The sequence below is a fragment of the Branchiostoma lanceolatum genome, chromosome 5 (genome assembly GCF_035083965.1).
Source record: "Branchiostoma lanceolatum isolate klBraLanc5 chromosome 5, klBraLanc5.hap2, whole genome shotgun sequence".
In the NCBI taxonomy this organism is placed as follows: domain Eukaryota; kingdom Metazoa; phylum Chordata; class Leptocardii; order Amphioxiformes; family Branchiostomatidae; genus Branchiostoma; species Branchiostoma lanceolatum.
In genome coordinates this window covers 14,355,222-14,373,005 of record NC_089726.1, presented here as the reverse complement: position 1 = coordinate 14,373,005, position 17,784 = coordinate 14,355,222, and the positions used below count along the sequence as shown (strand labels likewise).

Here is a 17,784-nt window from a genome sequence, read left to right as displayed (position 1 = left end):
CGCACAAGATGTGTACTTTGCTCAAGATGCCCCATGAGAGGCATGACGACAGGAAGAACTCGCCCACGTGCAGACGTAGGAAGGACACGGAACAGTGGGTGGCTGAGAGAAGCACCGTTTCTTCTATTCATGGAATTTGGCCCGGAACATGTTCACTTCCCCGTCTTTAATGACTATAGAATGTCAGTGACTGAGCCCAGTTCCCTTTGCTCTCATGCAATAAAGGCGTTTTGGCGCACAACCGTTTCCAAACGTACTACGGTGAGAAAATAGTTGTTTAGAATAGAGACAGCAAAATGTGATAGGGAGCCCTCGCTAGATTAGTGTAAAGAAGGGAACGGGATGTTGGTGAAATGATACTGAGGGGGTGTGCCACACACGTACAGAGCATATCCAAACACCTGTTTGATCCGCCCCTCCCTTCACGCCCTTCCCCTCAGGTGAAACATTGTTTACCTGTCGGTCGCCGTAACCTGACGTCAGAGTCTAGGTAACCTTACTTGCGGTGAGAGATTTTCCTTTGTCGCTACAGGTGCGGTGTAAAAAATCAATATCCTTTTTTCTACCCGTAGCTCAGTCAAGATACGGACACGTGCTTCATACTCCCAGGCGCCTACTTAAATCTTTTAATCTTTTAAACACAGTAGACGTTCACCAAAAATCCGCGAGTAAAAAGGCGACATGGAAAGCCTGAAACAACATCGCCAGCAAACTTAGAAGTTGAACAACACACGTTTTATATTTGGAGTCGTGTGTCTACAGTTTAAAATACTAATCTTATAAACAAACGGAAACACCCACCCATGATCCCAAAAGTCAAGTGTTATCCTTTCAATAACGTGTCCATCAATGGTGTGTATTGTGTACCGCTGTGTCATCGTCTACTAATGTTTCCGGTTTGTTGATAAAAACGTAACCATGATTGCCTTTATATAGTTCCTTTGTTGTAAGTCTGTCGGCTTAGCGTCAGCGCTACAGCACCCCGGAAAGTCTGAAGCACTTCCTTTGATATAGTATAATGGTTTACCAATAATCCATCTGAAAAGCGCGACATGAGCTTCAACATTCTTTTATATTGAGATACATTGACGAAACTGATGAAGTTAAATGTTAGTACAGTTTGTATCTGAAAAAGATTTATAATTAGAATTTCTGAAATTGAATCGCTGGAAGTTGTAGCCTTAGATGACTTAGATGCAAGATCTTAATTCAGACTTTACGAAACGTTCTGTTAACTCGAAATTAAGGTTCCGTAGATATAATGTACGAAGCTCGTCCCTTTTGTTTGAAACACGTAGTAACTTGTCTCTACGAACTGAAGCGAAGATGAAAGAATTTCATCACCGTCTTGGCTGCGCCTCCCCAGTGTTTCGCGCCATTTAAACGCCCTCCTTATTTGGGCATTCTCGCCATTACTCGCCATTCCGGAAAATACCGAGAACATTATATCAGACCTGTCGTATCCGCCAGATCTCCGAAGAATGTCGTAATTCTCTCCATATAAGGAAGATGTAATTGTTGCCAAAACATACGCGATACATTAGTATTATATGGTTGTGGTTTAATCCCCGCAGCTGTTATGTCTCCAGCGCCCGCACCCAACCGTGAACTTGAACCCCCATTCAGGAAGCTCATACTGTATAAATACAGCGTCAGCTCGACTGGCGGATCAGAGAAGCATTGGGCCGCGTTCCGAGCCGTCAGCCTGCTACAGTTACACGTCCTCTTGCAGTTTCACGCCATTCACAGTCACTGAAGAGCCAAAATGGACGCACAAGCTACGATTTTAGCTGTCTTGGTGGTGTTCGTCGGAGTGCTGGACCTTGCTCGCGGTCTGTACATCCCGAGAGGCCCGGGAAAGGCCGAGACACAGCCGCCGATGTCCTATTCACTCGACGAGAGAGGCGTGGCGTTTGGGGATGACATGTTGAGACCAGATCTAGAGGAATGGAAGGTTTTTAGCTCAAGTATGAACAGATATGAATACAATACAGGTGGTCTGTAGGGGGGCAAAATTCTCACTAATATTTGCACTTGTCGTATTGAACGTAAAGGTGCGTACAAAGATCGTGTCCTTCAGAAAGTCCTTTGTTAAATATGTCACAAGGCCGACTTGTTTCCAGGGGCTCGGATTTTAGTACATTGTATCGCTTTCAGGGTCTGTCATGACCTAATGGTGTCCGCATAGTTTTCTTTCAGTGTGGGAATCAATGCTGTACCATGTTTTGAAAAGTTAGTCTATTTGCACTTTTCAGTTTACTTACACGTGGTAGAAAAATCGTGTGTATGTTTTTGTTGGTGGCTATAGAGAAATTTAAAAGGCAGGACGGCCAGGTTTAGGTAAAAACAAGACCGAGGGACAGTCCAGATCCGCAGAAAATAGCGTTTTCTGTTCTGTAAATGTATGTAAAGCTAGCTTATAGTGGTTCTAACGTTAGAGTCACTGCACGACCACTGTTGTAGAAGAGTTTTAAGCATACATTGATAAGCGGACTTTGTTTTTCGTTTTGCTAAAGCGTTTTTCACCACGTCTGTCGCAGGTTGAGGACAAGTTCGGCCGTCCCTGCCCCTCCTGTCCTTCCGCAGTAGACCTCGAGGCTCTCGCCAAGTTCAAGAGCGTGGTGGCCTCACAGCTGTCCGACATCTCAGTCCGCATGTACGACTTGTTGGCTCAGGTAAGCACCAAACAAACGTTTTCGTTGTGTTTCGGATTGTATGTATATGCGATAGTCAAGTGCCCGTGTTGTTTCTGTAACGATAACGGTTTTCCGTAGCAAGAATCCTTGTCATGGGAGATCGCGCTGGAGACAAAGGGACACTTATGGTGTGGGGTCACGGACTCTAGGAAAATAAGGATTCCAACGCGCCACTAAAATAACGTCTAACCCTCTCCAAAAGGACGAAACACTCGTGTTACATCAATGGTTCAAATAAAATGCCACCATAAGAGTTGTCAACAACAGTGTTTGGATACTACTATGCGTTTATTTTTGGTGCGAAGTGGTCCGTGGGAACAGTGGATATGTAGTTGGGAACTTGCCAAAACAAACAGCTATACTTCCCTACTTTAACGTTATATCTATCATTCTTACGTCCTTGGTACCATTAACCACGGTCATATCTGAGCTTCATCAAATCTCGGTAAATACTGTTGAACGTTCAAGTGGTGTCAGAGTGGAGACTTTGTCCCATTCAAACATGCAGACAAACATTTCAAACTCTTTGAAGAGTAGAATGTGCAGGAGTATTTGTTTAATTACCATTACTCTGTGACCTCGAACTAACCTTTTCAAAAGCTACAGAAGACATGTCTTTCAAAAGACAAAGCTTTACGCGAACTTTTACATTGTTGAAAATGTTGTAAATAACAATTCTACGTGCTTCTTAGCAAGTCTTTGGGCACTTTTTATGCACAGATTTGACTGTTTGGTGATGTTTTTGTGCTTCTCGTTCACAGGTTGACAATTTTCAGATGGCCATGGACGCTCGTCAGCTGGAAATGGAAGCGAGGCTGGATGTTCAGCAGCGCCAGCTTGAGGAACTGCAGCAAACTGCACGCACCAACGAGTTGAACAGAACAGGGAAGAAACATCATAAGCACAGAAACGGACCGAGAATAATCTTCCCCCGCACACCTTAAGCAGGCAATAACCCTTTTAGGAGGTCTAAAATCAAGGGTGTCAATTTAGATTTCTTGGACATAAGCTTTTAAATAGCGCCTTTCGGTGCGATACACTTGATTACATCGAGCGTTGTCATTGTTTCAATGGAAAACGATGCATAAGTTATAACAGAATTAAGAGTAAGTTTTCTATGATTTTAAAGGTGAAGAAATGTATTTATTTGTATGTTGATGTGCAAGGATGTGCAATTAGATTACTGCAAGCATTACAAATGAGACAGATATTCCTTTGTTTTGTGAATACCGTTTTGTTTGTGCAAACAAGCTTTGTAAATGCGTACGACAAGCTGGCCTTCTGCAGCGACTGTTTCCTTATGGATGTACGAAGTGTTGGAATTTCGTTCAAGTTGAACACAAAGACAAATAAAACGCCATAAGTACTTATTTCTCTTGAGACTCTTGCTTCTTCTTCACTCAACGAAAAATATGCCAAGATTCTATAAAGAAAATAGATATCGTAGCCTCAGTGCTCTACGAGAAGGGGGTCGTACCAAACAAATAATAATAATCGAAAATCTTCTACAATAGAGAGATGTACTAGCTGCCATTCACATATACGGAGAGGATTTACGCATTGGTTAGATCTATGGGTTTCCCCTTTTTTCTTTTCACTCTTCCTCATATCATATGGACGAGTTATTTCTTCCTAATCCTCAAAGACTACGGGTTCATTGACTGATGAGCACTCAAAGATGAAATTACACGAAAGAAAACCACCGCTCTCAGATGTCGTGATCTTAGAATCGATCGATGCTCTCAGTGCACGCGTGTCATGGTCGCTATGACAACATTCGCACGACATGGCCTTTGATATCGATTGCCATTGACGTCATGAGTGGCTACACAATCCGAAGTCCGCCTCCGGCCAGTAACATGATACGCCCGGTCTCTATGCGTAAACAGATAGCAAGATGGAAGTGTTCTGTAAATATTTGTTTTTGCACCATTCGCGTGCGTGTGGGATTTATTTCGATCACCTTATTTACATACCCAAAGGATGTTATTTTCTCCTCTTCATCATCCATCATTTATCTTGCTTTTTATTTACTTTTCTCAAGGAAGTTCTTGCTCATTCTCTCTTTGATACGGCCAAATAAATGATCATATACTAGTAACTTGTGTGCACTTTCGCTCCTTTCCTTACTGTCAATGATTCCTTTGTTACTCACTTACTAAGTCCCAGTGACCTAAATCAAGGAGGCAATTTAACCTCCTTGGCTAAATCAACAGCAAACGTTGCACGTATTGTTCCAAATAATGAATTATTTGCGTACATGTGGTGTGTACCTTTACATGCTTACAAGTGACATGGTTTATTTGTATAACGGACAGTACACCACACTTCCCACAACAGTGTACGGCGACGCTCACCCACTCACTATAAACGCCCCCCGTCAAATGCCTATAAAATGGTTATACTTATTATATATAAATGTGTTTTGATGATTTTTGTTTGTTATCATTTGTTTAAAGTTTGATATGTCGAAATCGCACGCCATGTCCCTAAAGCCCGTATATATCAGCAAGGATCGACATTATATAGTGTCCTTGATATCAGAGGGTCATCAGTCAGCGAGCTCGCGAGATCTTGAAGTGAGTGAATGTTTGGCAACCAGGGTGCCCTGCGCACGAGATGTCGCCAGAGCCCCCGGTCCCGTGATGACGTAATTTGCATGCCAAGATGGCGGCGGCGGAAGCAGAGGACGGTCAGCTGAGCCCGAGAGCCAGCCTCAACCACGGGAAGCCTCTTCACCCGGGCACGGCCAATCGGGTAAGACATCCAAACCCTCATTTGCACTCCTTACAAACCAGGGAACGTCCACGTTTCTCTCCTGCCGGACTGTGATCGCCCGGTGTGCAGTGCGGAGGGCTGTAAGGTAGGGGTCACCTTTGCGAGTCGAGCTGAAAAGTTGGATCCTAAATTTTGCAGCCGACATGTTTGAGTTTTGTCGAAAGAGACTTCAGTTCGCCACCATGCTTTGTGTGTTGCCAGCTGTGACGGCATACCGTATTTAGACCTGTCCTCCTTTCTGTGCCGCCTATATTCAAAGTGATTAACCATCTCCCTGTACCGGTATACATCATATCAATTTGTACTTTTAACCTTCAAATGTATATCGCGTTCAGCATATAGTTCTTCGTGCGTTTGGGGATTTCGTCACACAATAAGTAGACAGTTGAACCACGCGGCATGAAGCTCCCATATGCCACCATTCATCGCGCCTGTCTTTGTATGTATGGCGCAATCACGACTAGGCGATCATGACGTTCGCAGGATCGAGCTGGATGGATGTTTTATGTTGTACGTGGGGCAGTGCAATGCGACCTTCTCAGCTGGGCAGGATTCATTCACACAACTGGACAGCACTACACGTACACATGAAACAAAGCGTCATGCTCGCTCAGCAGTTTCCTATGGCATGTACAGATCAGATATCCAGTGTGACTGTCAAACACCAAACAATACATCCTATGCCACATGGCTAACTTGTTTTGTCACTTTGAAAAAATTGTAGATTTTAAGTGGTAACAACATAGGATAAGGGTTAGAATGTTTGAAACAGTTTTGGCAAGGGTTATGCAAAAGATCATCTCCCTTTATTTTTGATTAACACCCCTTGGGCTAGAAATAGTAGAATAGAAATACTGTCACTGCTTTGCATTACTAGCAGTGTTGTTTACACTAGTTACACAACCATGGGAAATATTTGCCAGACATTCAAAACATAACTACATAAAGCAGTGATCAGCTCCAAAAATATTACTCTCTTCGATACAGGATGACTGCCTGGTACATGTAATTTTATACAAGTGGTGTTACTGGTGTATCTAAAATACACCTCCAAAAATAGGATGTCTTATGTATATATATATACTTGAATGATCCTTAGTCTCATAACACATCAGCAGCAAATGTTTCCCATGGCATATTAAGACTGTAATGAATCTTTGCCATGCTTCAACCAAAACCAGACAAGTGCGTGAGTCATCCTCACTTGTTATGACAAAAATTGACATTATTCTTTTTGCATGTCAATTACTACATCCCACAAAGATACATGTAACAGGAAATTTCATGAGTATCACGACAATCACTGCAGTCAATACACTGTGCAATATTGTATGCACTAACACTAAGTCTTACATACAAGACACCAATGATTACAGAAGGACTTAGGGTTGAGCTGCTTTGCTATGATACCAGTAGGTAATTGGTATCCAAATAAGCTGCTACATTTGGAGACAGGATTGTACACAATTGTGTCTTTCACTTCAGACTTTCACAATATAGTGATCAGCTGCTGCTATTGTGTAGTTTTTCTTTGATTGTAAGTATAGTAAATTGTTGATCATGTGACTTGGTCAATTGGCACTACCAAAAGTGTAATAATGATATCTTTAGAATCTAAAGATTGAATTTGGGGTTGAACTTGGATTTTATGACATTTCAGGAGAACAACTGTTAACATGTGTCATGACTCATGCGTACAGTCAAACCTGCCTAGGCGACCACCTTTTTAACGCGACCACCTGGCCATGGCGACCGCTTTTTCTCGGTCCCGAAAATTTTCCCCATAGGCACAAGCATTAAGCTGCCTGCCCAAGGCGACCACCCGTCCAACGCGACCGCGACCGCCAGGAATTGGGACCGCACAGAGCACAATACCTGCCCATGGCGGCCGCCTAATTTTCAAGCGTGTGGTGACATCGGATCATTTTGCTGTCGGATTTCACGGAAATGTTTTCAAGACTTTGAAGGACAAAATAAGGAGAAAAAATATGGAATAGCAATGTTATAGCATCGATTCCTCCATGAAGTGTTTTAATAAAACGTTCCCCCTATAAACATTGTAAAGACAAATGTTTGTGATGTTGTTGTGCCTATCGCCGTAATCTTATATGTAATCTTAAATGTAATTTTTGTAAGATCTTTCTGTCAATTAGAATTGAACCTGGTGGGGGTCATGCTGTCTAAATTCACATAATTTTCCATCCATTTACGTACTGTATTTGTAAACCTCGACCTGGAAACATGTGAGTGGAATCCTCTTCATGGCGACCACCTGTCCATCGCGACCGTTTTTGCTCGGTCCGCCGGGTGGTCGCCTTGGGCAGGTTTGACTGTACTTGCATGTTCTTAGAGGTAGAGTAGAGCTAGTAGGTCCATGTTTGCTTCAAAGTTTCTCTAGTGGAATTTTTATCATCTTCACCAAGAAGGTTATTTTTTCAGTGCCATTTGGATGTGTCTTTGTATGTGTTTTTGTATGTCTTTGTGGACAGCATACCTAGAGATGAGGGGTCAAGAAAAAAGGTTAAGTTTGATTACAGGCATCCTAGCAGCATTCTACAGTACTGCAGTAGAACTTCTAATTTTGATATCTCGGGATGGAAAGTAATTGTTGTAGGTTTTGTGCGACAAAGTGGTAACGGAAGCCGCCAGGGACAGATCCTGGTGGGGACAGATCTTGGCGTGGACGGATCTTAGCGGGGACAGATTCTAGCAAAGACGGAAATTTCTATTGGCCAAATGCGTTCCCTGATAGGACTATTTCAAACATGTGGCATTTAAATTATAGAGAAAAACTTTTGATCAAAACTGATCATCGGAGGTGAATCACATCATTGCATTAAGATGTAGACAGTATTTACAAGAAACTATTCAGATCAATGAGATCAACCATAGAGCTCACATATGAAAGAATCGATTACTTCACGATCAATTATATTTGCCTCGTATTTTGGTTTCGTTCTACTTCTTTCTTGCATATTTCTTGTATACCCTTTTCTGTCCTTTTTCATGATGCAGGGCATCTTTTTTATTCCAGACCATTCCTCTAACCCCCCTCCCTCCTCCGCTGTGTTCTGTGTATTTGTGCGTAGCCTACAGTCCTGGCTTATGCCGACGAAGCCATTCTGATAGACGAAGACGTAGACTACGCGGCCAAGGTGGCTGACAAGCGCCCCCTGCCCACCGTGGTAGTGCAGGACATGTCAGGAGAAATGGAGCTGCTTCCCATGAAATCTGCCATGTCCAGCCGCCGCCCGCGCTCGCCCTCCACATACATCCCCGATGACCCTGACTTTGTCCCCCCTCCCAGCGGCAAGCGGCGGATGTCACGGGATGTAACACCACGGCGGAGGTCACGGGACGTAACACCGCGGCGAAAGGTGTTCTCCTGCATGATCTGCCTGACGATGATTACGAATGCCTGCTAACTCTGATATAACTTTTTATAAGTTTTATTAAACTGTCCTCTTTGAGTACTACAATCATGGCCTGCTTACATGCCTTTCACATGTAACAACAGTCTTGCAATTATTTGAGTCTAGAAGAAAAGCTAAATATAGTTTCCTAATCCTCACACTGCAAGATGCATTGCTGACAATGCTTGCACTAGACTGGTTTATCTTGTTGTAGGTTTCTGTGTTGTCACTGTTGCTGTTTTAGAGTTTCTTTAACACTTTGTTTTTGTACATTCAAGTTTAAGTGAAGTATGCTTTAGGGTTCATCTTGACCATGCACTATCACATAACTTTTTTTCTCCCACTTTCTCTTATGTGTACTTTTGCTATTTTACTGTACAATTCTTGTCTACAACTGTATGACTTCTGTTTGCCTTATTTTGGAAGTGCCATATTTTCTTTCACTGTCATTATATCAGTCCCAGGTCCAGCTTTTGTCCAATGGTGTTTTACCCCAGGTAAATAGGACATCTCATTTTGGAGGTCTCAATAAGATTTCGTAAGGACGTCTTGAAGCCCGAATTTTACAGATACAGTCAAACCTGTATTAGCGGTCACCTTTGCATAGCGGCCACCTGCCCATAGTGGTCACTTTTTGTCGGTCCCTTGGATTTTTCCCATTGACATAAGCATTAAGAATTAGGCTATAGCGGCCACCTGTCCAACGCGGTCGCGGCCAGACGATTTTTAGTCCCGCGAGTACAGTAACACTGTCGGTAACGGTCACGGCGCGCCGGTAAAGCCGCATCGCCACCGCACGCCGGGTTCAAAATCTTCATTTTTCACGTAGTTATCAATCAAATTTATGTGGACTCAACTGGATAGGATGATAATAAAGAAAACCAGAATGTTTTATCTTTGTTAGAAAATCCATGGTTTGACGCGAAGTCAGTATAATTTTCTTCGCATGGCTTGCGTTTGTACATCGTAGCAAAATTGACCATTTCTGTGCATTTCGACTGGACAAATATTACGGCAGCTTTTTGGAAAATACAACTCGCACATGTAGCTGATGCGGTAAGTTCGGGAAATGTTTGAATGCGGGCCCAATATCCGTTTTCCCCGGTGCTCAAAGTCAAAACGTGTTTTGCGCGATTCTCAAAATGTCGCTGATAGTCAGCAGCACAAAGGTCAACGGAAGACACCACTGTTTCGGAGGTATAATGCGCTAAATTTATTTTGCTGCAAAGTATCACTGAGGATAATTACTTTACCAAAAGCTTCAAAAGAAATATGAATAACATTAATATGATGTAAAATTTGTGCTATTGCAATTTTCTGAAAAGAAAAAAGCCATCAAAAGAGCGACCTTCTTCTGAGTACCCTATTAGCATAATGGTAGAAGCTGATAATGACAAGCGGGAAGCGAAACAACAACAGACTAAGGAAAACTATCGCCACGATTTTATGTTTCAAAACGGTCGAAAACGAACAGTAAGTGGCAACTGAGCAACATGTATTTTGTTCTTAAGTAACTAGGTGGCATTTTGCTGCGAAGGACTTTGTTTCATATGATTAAAACTCGTTGGTGACGCGTGTGCCTGCAGCGAAGCAGTCGCGAAGGATCAAGAGTAGAGTATGGCGATGCTGGTCTGTACAGACATGAAGCTCGAGCAAGCCATGGATTTTGGAGTTGGCAGATACAATAATTCTTTTTTCAAGCCCATAATGGAAGTAAAAGAACAACAATCGACTTTCTAAAATGTGACTTACCTATGCAATGTTTACATGTGTACTGTACGGTGAATAAATGTATCTCAGTGGGTACTGAAAATATGTGTCACTCGTGGTCAATTAATCAACATTTTCTCCATAGCGGCCACCTGTCCTTAGCGGCCAGTTTTGGCCAGTCCCTTGAGTGACCGCTATAGACAGGTTTGACTGTATTACAAATGTTGGTAAAAGCACTACAACTTAAGAAGTACAAGTGGCTATGCCGAAAAAGGAATTCAGTAAGGATGGGTACCGTAAAATTCCGAAATGCTGGAGACTCTGGGGGTGCGTACGTTAGGAGGGTTTTTCCCCTGAATGTTTCAACTCACTGAGTCAGGCCTACAATGGTCCCCAAATCGGGGGTGCGTACGTTAGGAGGGGTGCGTACGTAAATAGGAATTTTACGGTATACAGTCAAACCTGAGGTCTTCAACAACTCACCTTCTCAGCTATTGTTTGCCCTGTCTAGTGACCCATTCCATGTCTGATGAACATGAATGTAAAGAATCAAGCCTTTATCATTACATAGAGAATGAAGGTTATCAAAATCCTTTGTAGACCTTTTAGTTATCATTTATTTGTGCTTGACAACCATCCAACAGCATTGAGAAATAATTTCAAGTAAGAAACAAAGAAAGAATCATAGATGATGTTAAACTAGAAAAAAAATTGCATCAGGCATTTCAGAAAAAAATCTCTGCAATGAAATGAATTTGATGAGAAAGATGGGCTAATGATATATATATGCATGTCAGCATTAACTCTTGATCTGAGAAAAGTTTACATTGACTCCCAGAATCCTCCCTGTTTTATTTCTAAGCTCAATCAATTCATGACCTTACTACACCATAATAATGGCAGACGGACAGATAAAGCGTTTTGGCTGGTATATAAAACATATTGAAGGAAGATAGAATAAGGCCATATGTTACCAACAGCAGAGGAGTGGTTTGTTTTAGACCAGTTGAGGACTTTTGCAAACACAATATAGTCAAAGCTGTCTATGGTGACCAAACTTGGCGGTAACTTATTATTGATTTATTGTTGAACTCTGAAACGTAATGTGATTCACAAACGGCTGAAACTATGAGAAAAGAAAGGGTGTGGTTAAGAGTTTACAAGTTTCAGTTTTGTAAGGTTGAGACTGTCAGGGGCAAGGCAAAGGTATAGAACCTTCCCAGACTTCCTTTTTCTGCTACTGTTATTGACTTCGCCAAGAAGTCTATGTTTTGATGCTTGTCTGTGTGTCTGTTAGTGAACAGAATAAGTCGAGAACGCCTGGATGGATTGTTGTCGTATTTGGTGTGTTGATGTGTATGTGGGAAATCTCAAGATGATTAGATTTTGGGCGAAGTACTTTGCATAATTAACGAGAAAAGTGTAAAAATGTGTTATATTGTATGCTTGAGTCTATGTTATGGCTGGGACGTGTGGCTTGTTTCGAGGGGTCAAGGATAAGTGGTAGGGGTCGTAGGGGTGGTAGTTGTCATGTGGGAGGCAGGAAACTTAATAGTTGCTGAGACAAATTGGCTTGTCACTCAAGGCAGTGGTATGAGAAAGGTAGCAGCATAGCAGATAGTGGTGTGGAATTTGGTGGAAGCAGACCAAAATTGGATATACACTGCCTTACGGAAGAACAATCAGTAGTCGTGCACAGCATGGGGATAGGACGGTGTTCAGGGTAGGTGAGTTAACCATGTTATATAGGGAAGGAAGAGGTGATTTATTAGTATACGTCATACTGTATGGTGTACATGTAGTATGGATACGTATTGCTGAAGAAGTATTTGATGAAGGGTGGATGTAATATAAATAGATATCAACTATGCAAATGAAGACCTCATTTGCATAATTAATGAGAAAATACTATAACTGAAGGTGGGCTTAATGGATGGTCATGATTTTTGGTATGTAGATAGCTTACGTGATGCTTTGGATGATGATTATGCAAATCAGATTCTTATTTGCATAATTAATGAGGTAATTTTAAAAACCCGCTGTGTTCCATGATATGACTATTCAAATATGTGACATTTGTAACCGAGGAAGATAGGAATGTTGATAGATAGAATATATGCAAATGTAGGCCTAATTTGCATAATTAATGAGAAACTACTATAATTCCATACTAGTAAATGACGGACGGCAATTTCATACTTGTGGCATTTGGAAATTGTGTGAATGTGGACACCATTGAATCAATTCTGCTAATAAGGACCTCATTAGCATGATTGATAAATGTTAGCATAACATTCTTTGTTAAGCTCATACTTTGGACAACTTATGTTATTTGGGTGAGGACGATCAACTGGTTTATAATTGATGAGAAACACTCCTTATACGTTAGTCATATTTAGGTTAAAATCATTTGGCGAAGGTATGAGGTCGTAGAACTCTTGTTGTATGTGCAGTTGGTAGAATCTGTCAGGAGTGGTACAGATCGGCAAAATGACTGACCTTCCTTTGGCACAAGACAGACAACTGATCTGGAAGCTTCGGCAAGTTCTAAAGGCAATACGTGATAGGGATCTTCAGGCGTTGCAGACATTGCTTCACAAAGAAGACAGGCCAGACTTAAACTACCTTGAACAGCAATCTGATCATGGTAACAGAAGGGAAGTCACGCCATTGTTGTATGCTTGTGGACTCAACTCACCAGAAATGGTCGGTGTACTGGTACATGTAGGAGCAAAGGTTAATGTCACAGTTAAAGGGTATTCTCCTCTGTCACATGCAATAACTGATGGTAATATTGCTATAGTAGAGAAACTACTGCAGTGTGGAGCCTGTCCTGTTGATAGAAATGCTTTGGATGGAAAGTCGGATCTGTCAAGAGCCATGGAACTGAAGCATGACACTCCCACAGACAGGCGGACCAGGCAGGGCATTGTTAAACTGTTGTGTGAAGCTGGCGTTGATGTGAGTGACGAGAGACTTGCTAAGCCTTCTGTTCTGCACACTGCTGCAAGTGAAAATGACCTGGACATCTGCAAGATTCTTGTAGATTCAGGAGCGGACAAAACTGCAGTAGACAGCACTGAAAACACACCGCTACATGTTGCTGTCAATAGAGAGAAGCCTTTGGAAGAGATGGTGGGCCTTCTATGCCATCAGAAAACTTTAAATGCTCCCAACAAGACTGGCTTTACACCTTTACATCTAGCTGCTGAGAAGGGTGACCTGAAGGTTGTACAGACCCTCGTCCAAGCAGGGGCTGACATCAATGTCCAGGCACCAAGCACTAAGTTGACCCCACTAGGCATCGCTCGGCATTACAAGCAACATCGCTTTAAGCACCAACCATTTTCTGATTTCCAAGGGGTTATGGATTTCCTACACTCATGTGGACAGAGCAAGATGGAACAGAAGGACAGACAACCTGCCGGTCGCCTGTTACGAGGAAGAACAGCACCTCCTGATGAGGACAAGTCTCAGCTCAAAGTAAAAAATGTGGGGTTGCAAGAGAAGTTGCGTAGTCAAGAAAAGAAACACAACCAGGAAACTTCACAGCTCAGATGTCAGTTGAAAGAGCAGGAAGAAGAGGGAGAAGAACTGAAGAAGCGAATTAGAACACTGGAAGAACAAATTCAACAATATCAGGATAAGTTGTACCCAGGAGGTTGTCCCATGGCCATGTCAGAGAGGCACAGGCAACTGTTGACCTTGAACCGCAGGAACATTCTTTCCGACCTGCACATCAGCATTGTTATTCCAGCACTGAGGGAGAAGGGGGTCCTTACCCAGCTATCGAAATACCCGTCTGCAATCTGCAAATTGTATAAAGATTTTCAAGATTGCAGAAGAAAAAATTTAACAATCTGCAATTTTGCAGAAGAAAAAAAATCAGACTCCGGATTCAATGGCTCTCAATTCAGGAGATTTTATAAACTTTAATACTAGTACAGTAAGTACTAAGCAAACTAGCGGCGCTGTAAATAAACTGAAGCCCACAGCGCCGCGCGAGATGGCGGCGTTTTGGTGCGTTCCGACTGCCTGGTGCTACTTGAAGTCAGTTTTTTTCGGGGGGTTTCGACACTTTCCGTGATAACTTCGGAGACGAATCATGTGAGAAAATGTCAAATTCGTACATTTCCGTCAACCCTCGCTAATCTCCGCGGTCACGATCTCGGGGTCGGCAAAAGTCGGGAAAACAATTCCCGGATGTTCTAGCGTAAACAAGTTTGTCGCAAGTTAAGCTGCGATTTCTTCAGAGCCCGAATTACTCGGGGCATGGGCACGATGACAGAAGGAACGAAACGGTGGCCACTACATTAGCCCGTGGTCCTTGAAGCCCAGATGGCAGTGATGAAGTTGAGAACTACTCGGATAGATATTGAGCACCGCCTTGTGTCTCCGTCTCTGGAGTCTCCCCGAATGTCCAAAGTTGGAGTCCGATGTTTGAAACCGATAGCGATGTTTCAGATTTATACAAAAAACTACACAGAGGCCAAGGTTTGCGTAAAGGCGTTTTATTTTGAATTTTACATTTTTTTCGTGGTTTTTGTCGTATTTTCTGTTGGCCGTGGCTGTGTCACAGGTCGTGCGATCTTATTTATTAATCATAATACGCATCAGAACTCGTATTTCTTGCAAGAATATAATTCCCTTGTCCTCTTTATCAGGCAGACTGTTGAATTTGTTTTTAATTTTGATACACATACTGAAATGATCATACGAATATTTGATTTGATTGATATTGAATAAATATACTTCTGCTGTTGCAATTTTCGCTATTAATTGGAATATTTTTCACACACATGCATGTTATTCCTCATAAAAACTTTGCTAGTGATAATCAAAGATGGAGTGAGAGAATAAAGAATTACAGCAATGTTGCAAAGCTCTAGATATAATCTAAGTAAGTAGGCATTATTAGGTTGAGAAGCTAGGTATTTGCATGTGTATTTGCAGAAAATATTTTCAAATTGCAGAAAAAAATTTTGACATTCTGCAATATTGCAGAACACTGAAAAAAAGTATTTCTACCACTGTTACCCAAGATATGGAGGAAGAAATCTGCTCTTGCAAGACCCAGAATGGCATGAATAGGAAGTTGTTGGACATTCTGCCCACCCGAGGACAGAAGTCAAACAGCAATACCCTGACTACCAACATGTACTTGGGACAAAGAGTCTCCAGGTACAAGAAGAAAAAGAGCATCTTGCAGAGAAGTTGCATTGTCAAGAAAAAACCCATAAACAGGAAGTACCGGTCTGGAGAGAGAAAAACTGAAACAGCAAAACAGGAAACTGAAAGATTGTTTGAGGAAACTAGAAGACAGTATCAACGGTATCAGGATAGGTTGTACCCAGGGGGTTGCCCCATGGCCATGGCCATGAGGCACAGGAAACTGTTATCCTTGAGCCACAGCAGACTTCTTTCAGATCAGCATCATTAGTTCAGCACTGAGGAAGAAGGGGATCCTTACTCTAGAAATGGAGGAAGACGTCGGACTCCGATCTTGCAAGATCCAGAATGACACGAATAGGAAGTTGTTGAACATTCTGCCCTCACGAGGAGAAGTGGTATTCTACGTGTTCCGCCAAGCACTGAGATAGGACCCAGGTAATGAGCACCTAGCTGTGTTACTGAATGAGGAGGAAAGAAGTCAGTCTGGTGAAAAAGACCTGTAAAGCCATTTGAAGAATCTCACAATGACATCACAAATGTACATAGGCCGTTTCATTGAAGCCTTTTCAGGAAAAGTTTCAGGATAAAACGTTTCCCAGTTGCATAAAGAAAAAGGATACTTTTAGCTTTTGCACACTTAATTAGATATCATTTACTGGTAGAAAAAGAAAGAACAGTTTTTTGGTTGTATATACACATGTACAGTACATGATGTAACGTAACCTTACCAATTATCGTCCAATTGAAATATCAGCTCTTCTAAAAACAAAATGCATAGTCTGTAAGTTTTTCTCCGCCTGTTTAAAGCCGTGCAAGCATGTATTTATACTGAGGTACATGATGAAGAATTATGCTATGGTTACCCATTATTGTCCACTTCAGTCTTTCTCCTTCTTGCGATATACTTGAAGAACATAGACCAGAAAAAATGTACATTAACTGTCCAAATTAGTCTACAGACAAACAGTATAGTTAATAGATAGTAAAGTCACTATGTTTGTCCTGCCGCTTGCTTGTTTAAAACCCTGTTTTATATGACACTTACCGGAGGTCATGTGAACTGCAGCCAGCGCACAGTAGTAGGTGGTAACCCAACAAACATCATAATCCAACTCGTACAGTCTTAAAACTGACTTATTCCTCTACCATTCAGTACAGTTTCCGCCTCACTGATGTGCACAGAAGAATCTCTATGTCTGTAGATGTAGGGCATGCGGCTCAACTGAAATGCTCATCACTACCAAATAAAGATGTACTTCGTAGAAAGTTCCTCTCAAAATAAATCCTCCAGACTTGATATGATAGTTGACCTGCTTGATTGCCCATGTTGATGCCCGAAATGTCAGGGACATTCGCTTCAGCCTGTTTCTAATAATTCTATGAGAACTTTTATTTTGACAGATACGTCAGTAAGTTTTGAGTCACACTTAAAAAGTTGATACTGAAACTGAACTTCGAATATAGCTTTTGCCTCAAACAATACATAGATGGAGATTTTTAAGTGTTGCAAATCTTATACCCATCTGTCATCGAGTATGGATAAGAAAGGACTGTTGCTCCCCCAACAATTTCTTACACTTGTGCCAACAGATTGTAAGCTGTACACTCATTGGTGTATGATCAGCCGACTTCCCATAGTTCCATGCTTCCCAGACTGGACAGAAAAGTCTTTGGAAAGACCTCTTGTCTTGGGAGAAAAGGCTAGCTTTGTTTCAGCAGAGAACCTTACTGCCAGAGGTTACAGAGAACATAGGCGTAAAAGATGGACCTTACAAGAAATAGTGTGCCCCTTAATGTGAACGTTTACCGGAGACAATCGGTCCGTTTGTCGTACATAGAGGCAACACATGGACCAGAGGAAGCAGCAGAGATCTGGCAACTTCAGCCTGGAAGTGTGGTAAGGGCAAAGTAGTCTTGTAAGTAGTTAACTGGGGCATACCTGTATCTCAACGGTCTTCCTGGGCTTGTTGTCTGAACATCTCTTGGCTTGTTTATAAGAGAAAAAGATTGCAGCT

General features: G+C 42.0%; 2 protein-coding genes across 8 annotated transcripts in view; both read left to right on the top strand.

The window, feature by feature from the left end:
- Positions 1–1,470: 1,470 nt before the first annotated feature.
- LOC136435336 (uncharacterized) lies at positions 1,471–4,066 on the top strand. 3 transcript variants are annotated; one of them, XM_066428759.1, is made up of 3 exons: positions 1,471–1,946; positions 2,542–2,675; positions 3,458–4,066. In XM_066428759.1, exons 1-3 carry the CDS (start codon positions 1,766–1,768, stop codon positions 3,638–3,640), a joined length of 498 nt encoding a protein of 165 aa, XP_066284856.1. In that variant the 5' UTR covers positions 1,471–1,765; the 3' UTR covers positions 3,641–4,066. The 3 variants fall into 3 exon arrangements, 1 of the variants encoding a protein (XP_066284856.1); XR_010755828.1 differs by lacking the exon at positions 1,471–1,946 and adding an exon at positions 2,033–2,232 and having other exon boundaries at positions 2,541–2,675; XR_010755827.1 differs by lacking the exon at positions 1,471–1,946 and adding an exon at positions 2,319–2,340 and having other exon boundaries at positions 2,541–2,675.
- Positions 4,067–5,319: 1,253 nt separating this feature from the next.
- Positions 5,320–17,784, top strand: part of LOC136435335 (S-adenosylhomocysteine hydrolase-like protein 1) — a 30,994-nt gene continuing 18,529 nt past the window's right edge. The window contains exons 1-2 of one of the 5 annotated variants that reach the window (XM_066428753.1): positions 5,324–5,453; positions 8,564–8,851. In XM_066428753.1, coding sequence (XP_066284850.1) covers positions 5,364–5,453; positions 8,564–8,851 — 378 coding nt within the window. In that variant the 5' untranslated portion in view covers positions 5,324–5,363. Of the gene's footprint in view, positions 5,560–8,563; positions 8,852–17,784 lie in introns of all 5 variants that reach the window. The other 4 variants (XM_066428754.1, XM_066428755.1, XM_066428757.1 and 1 more) reach the window with 4 other exon arrangements.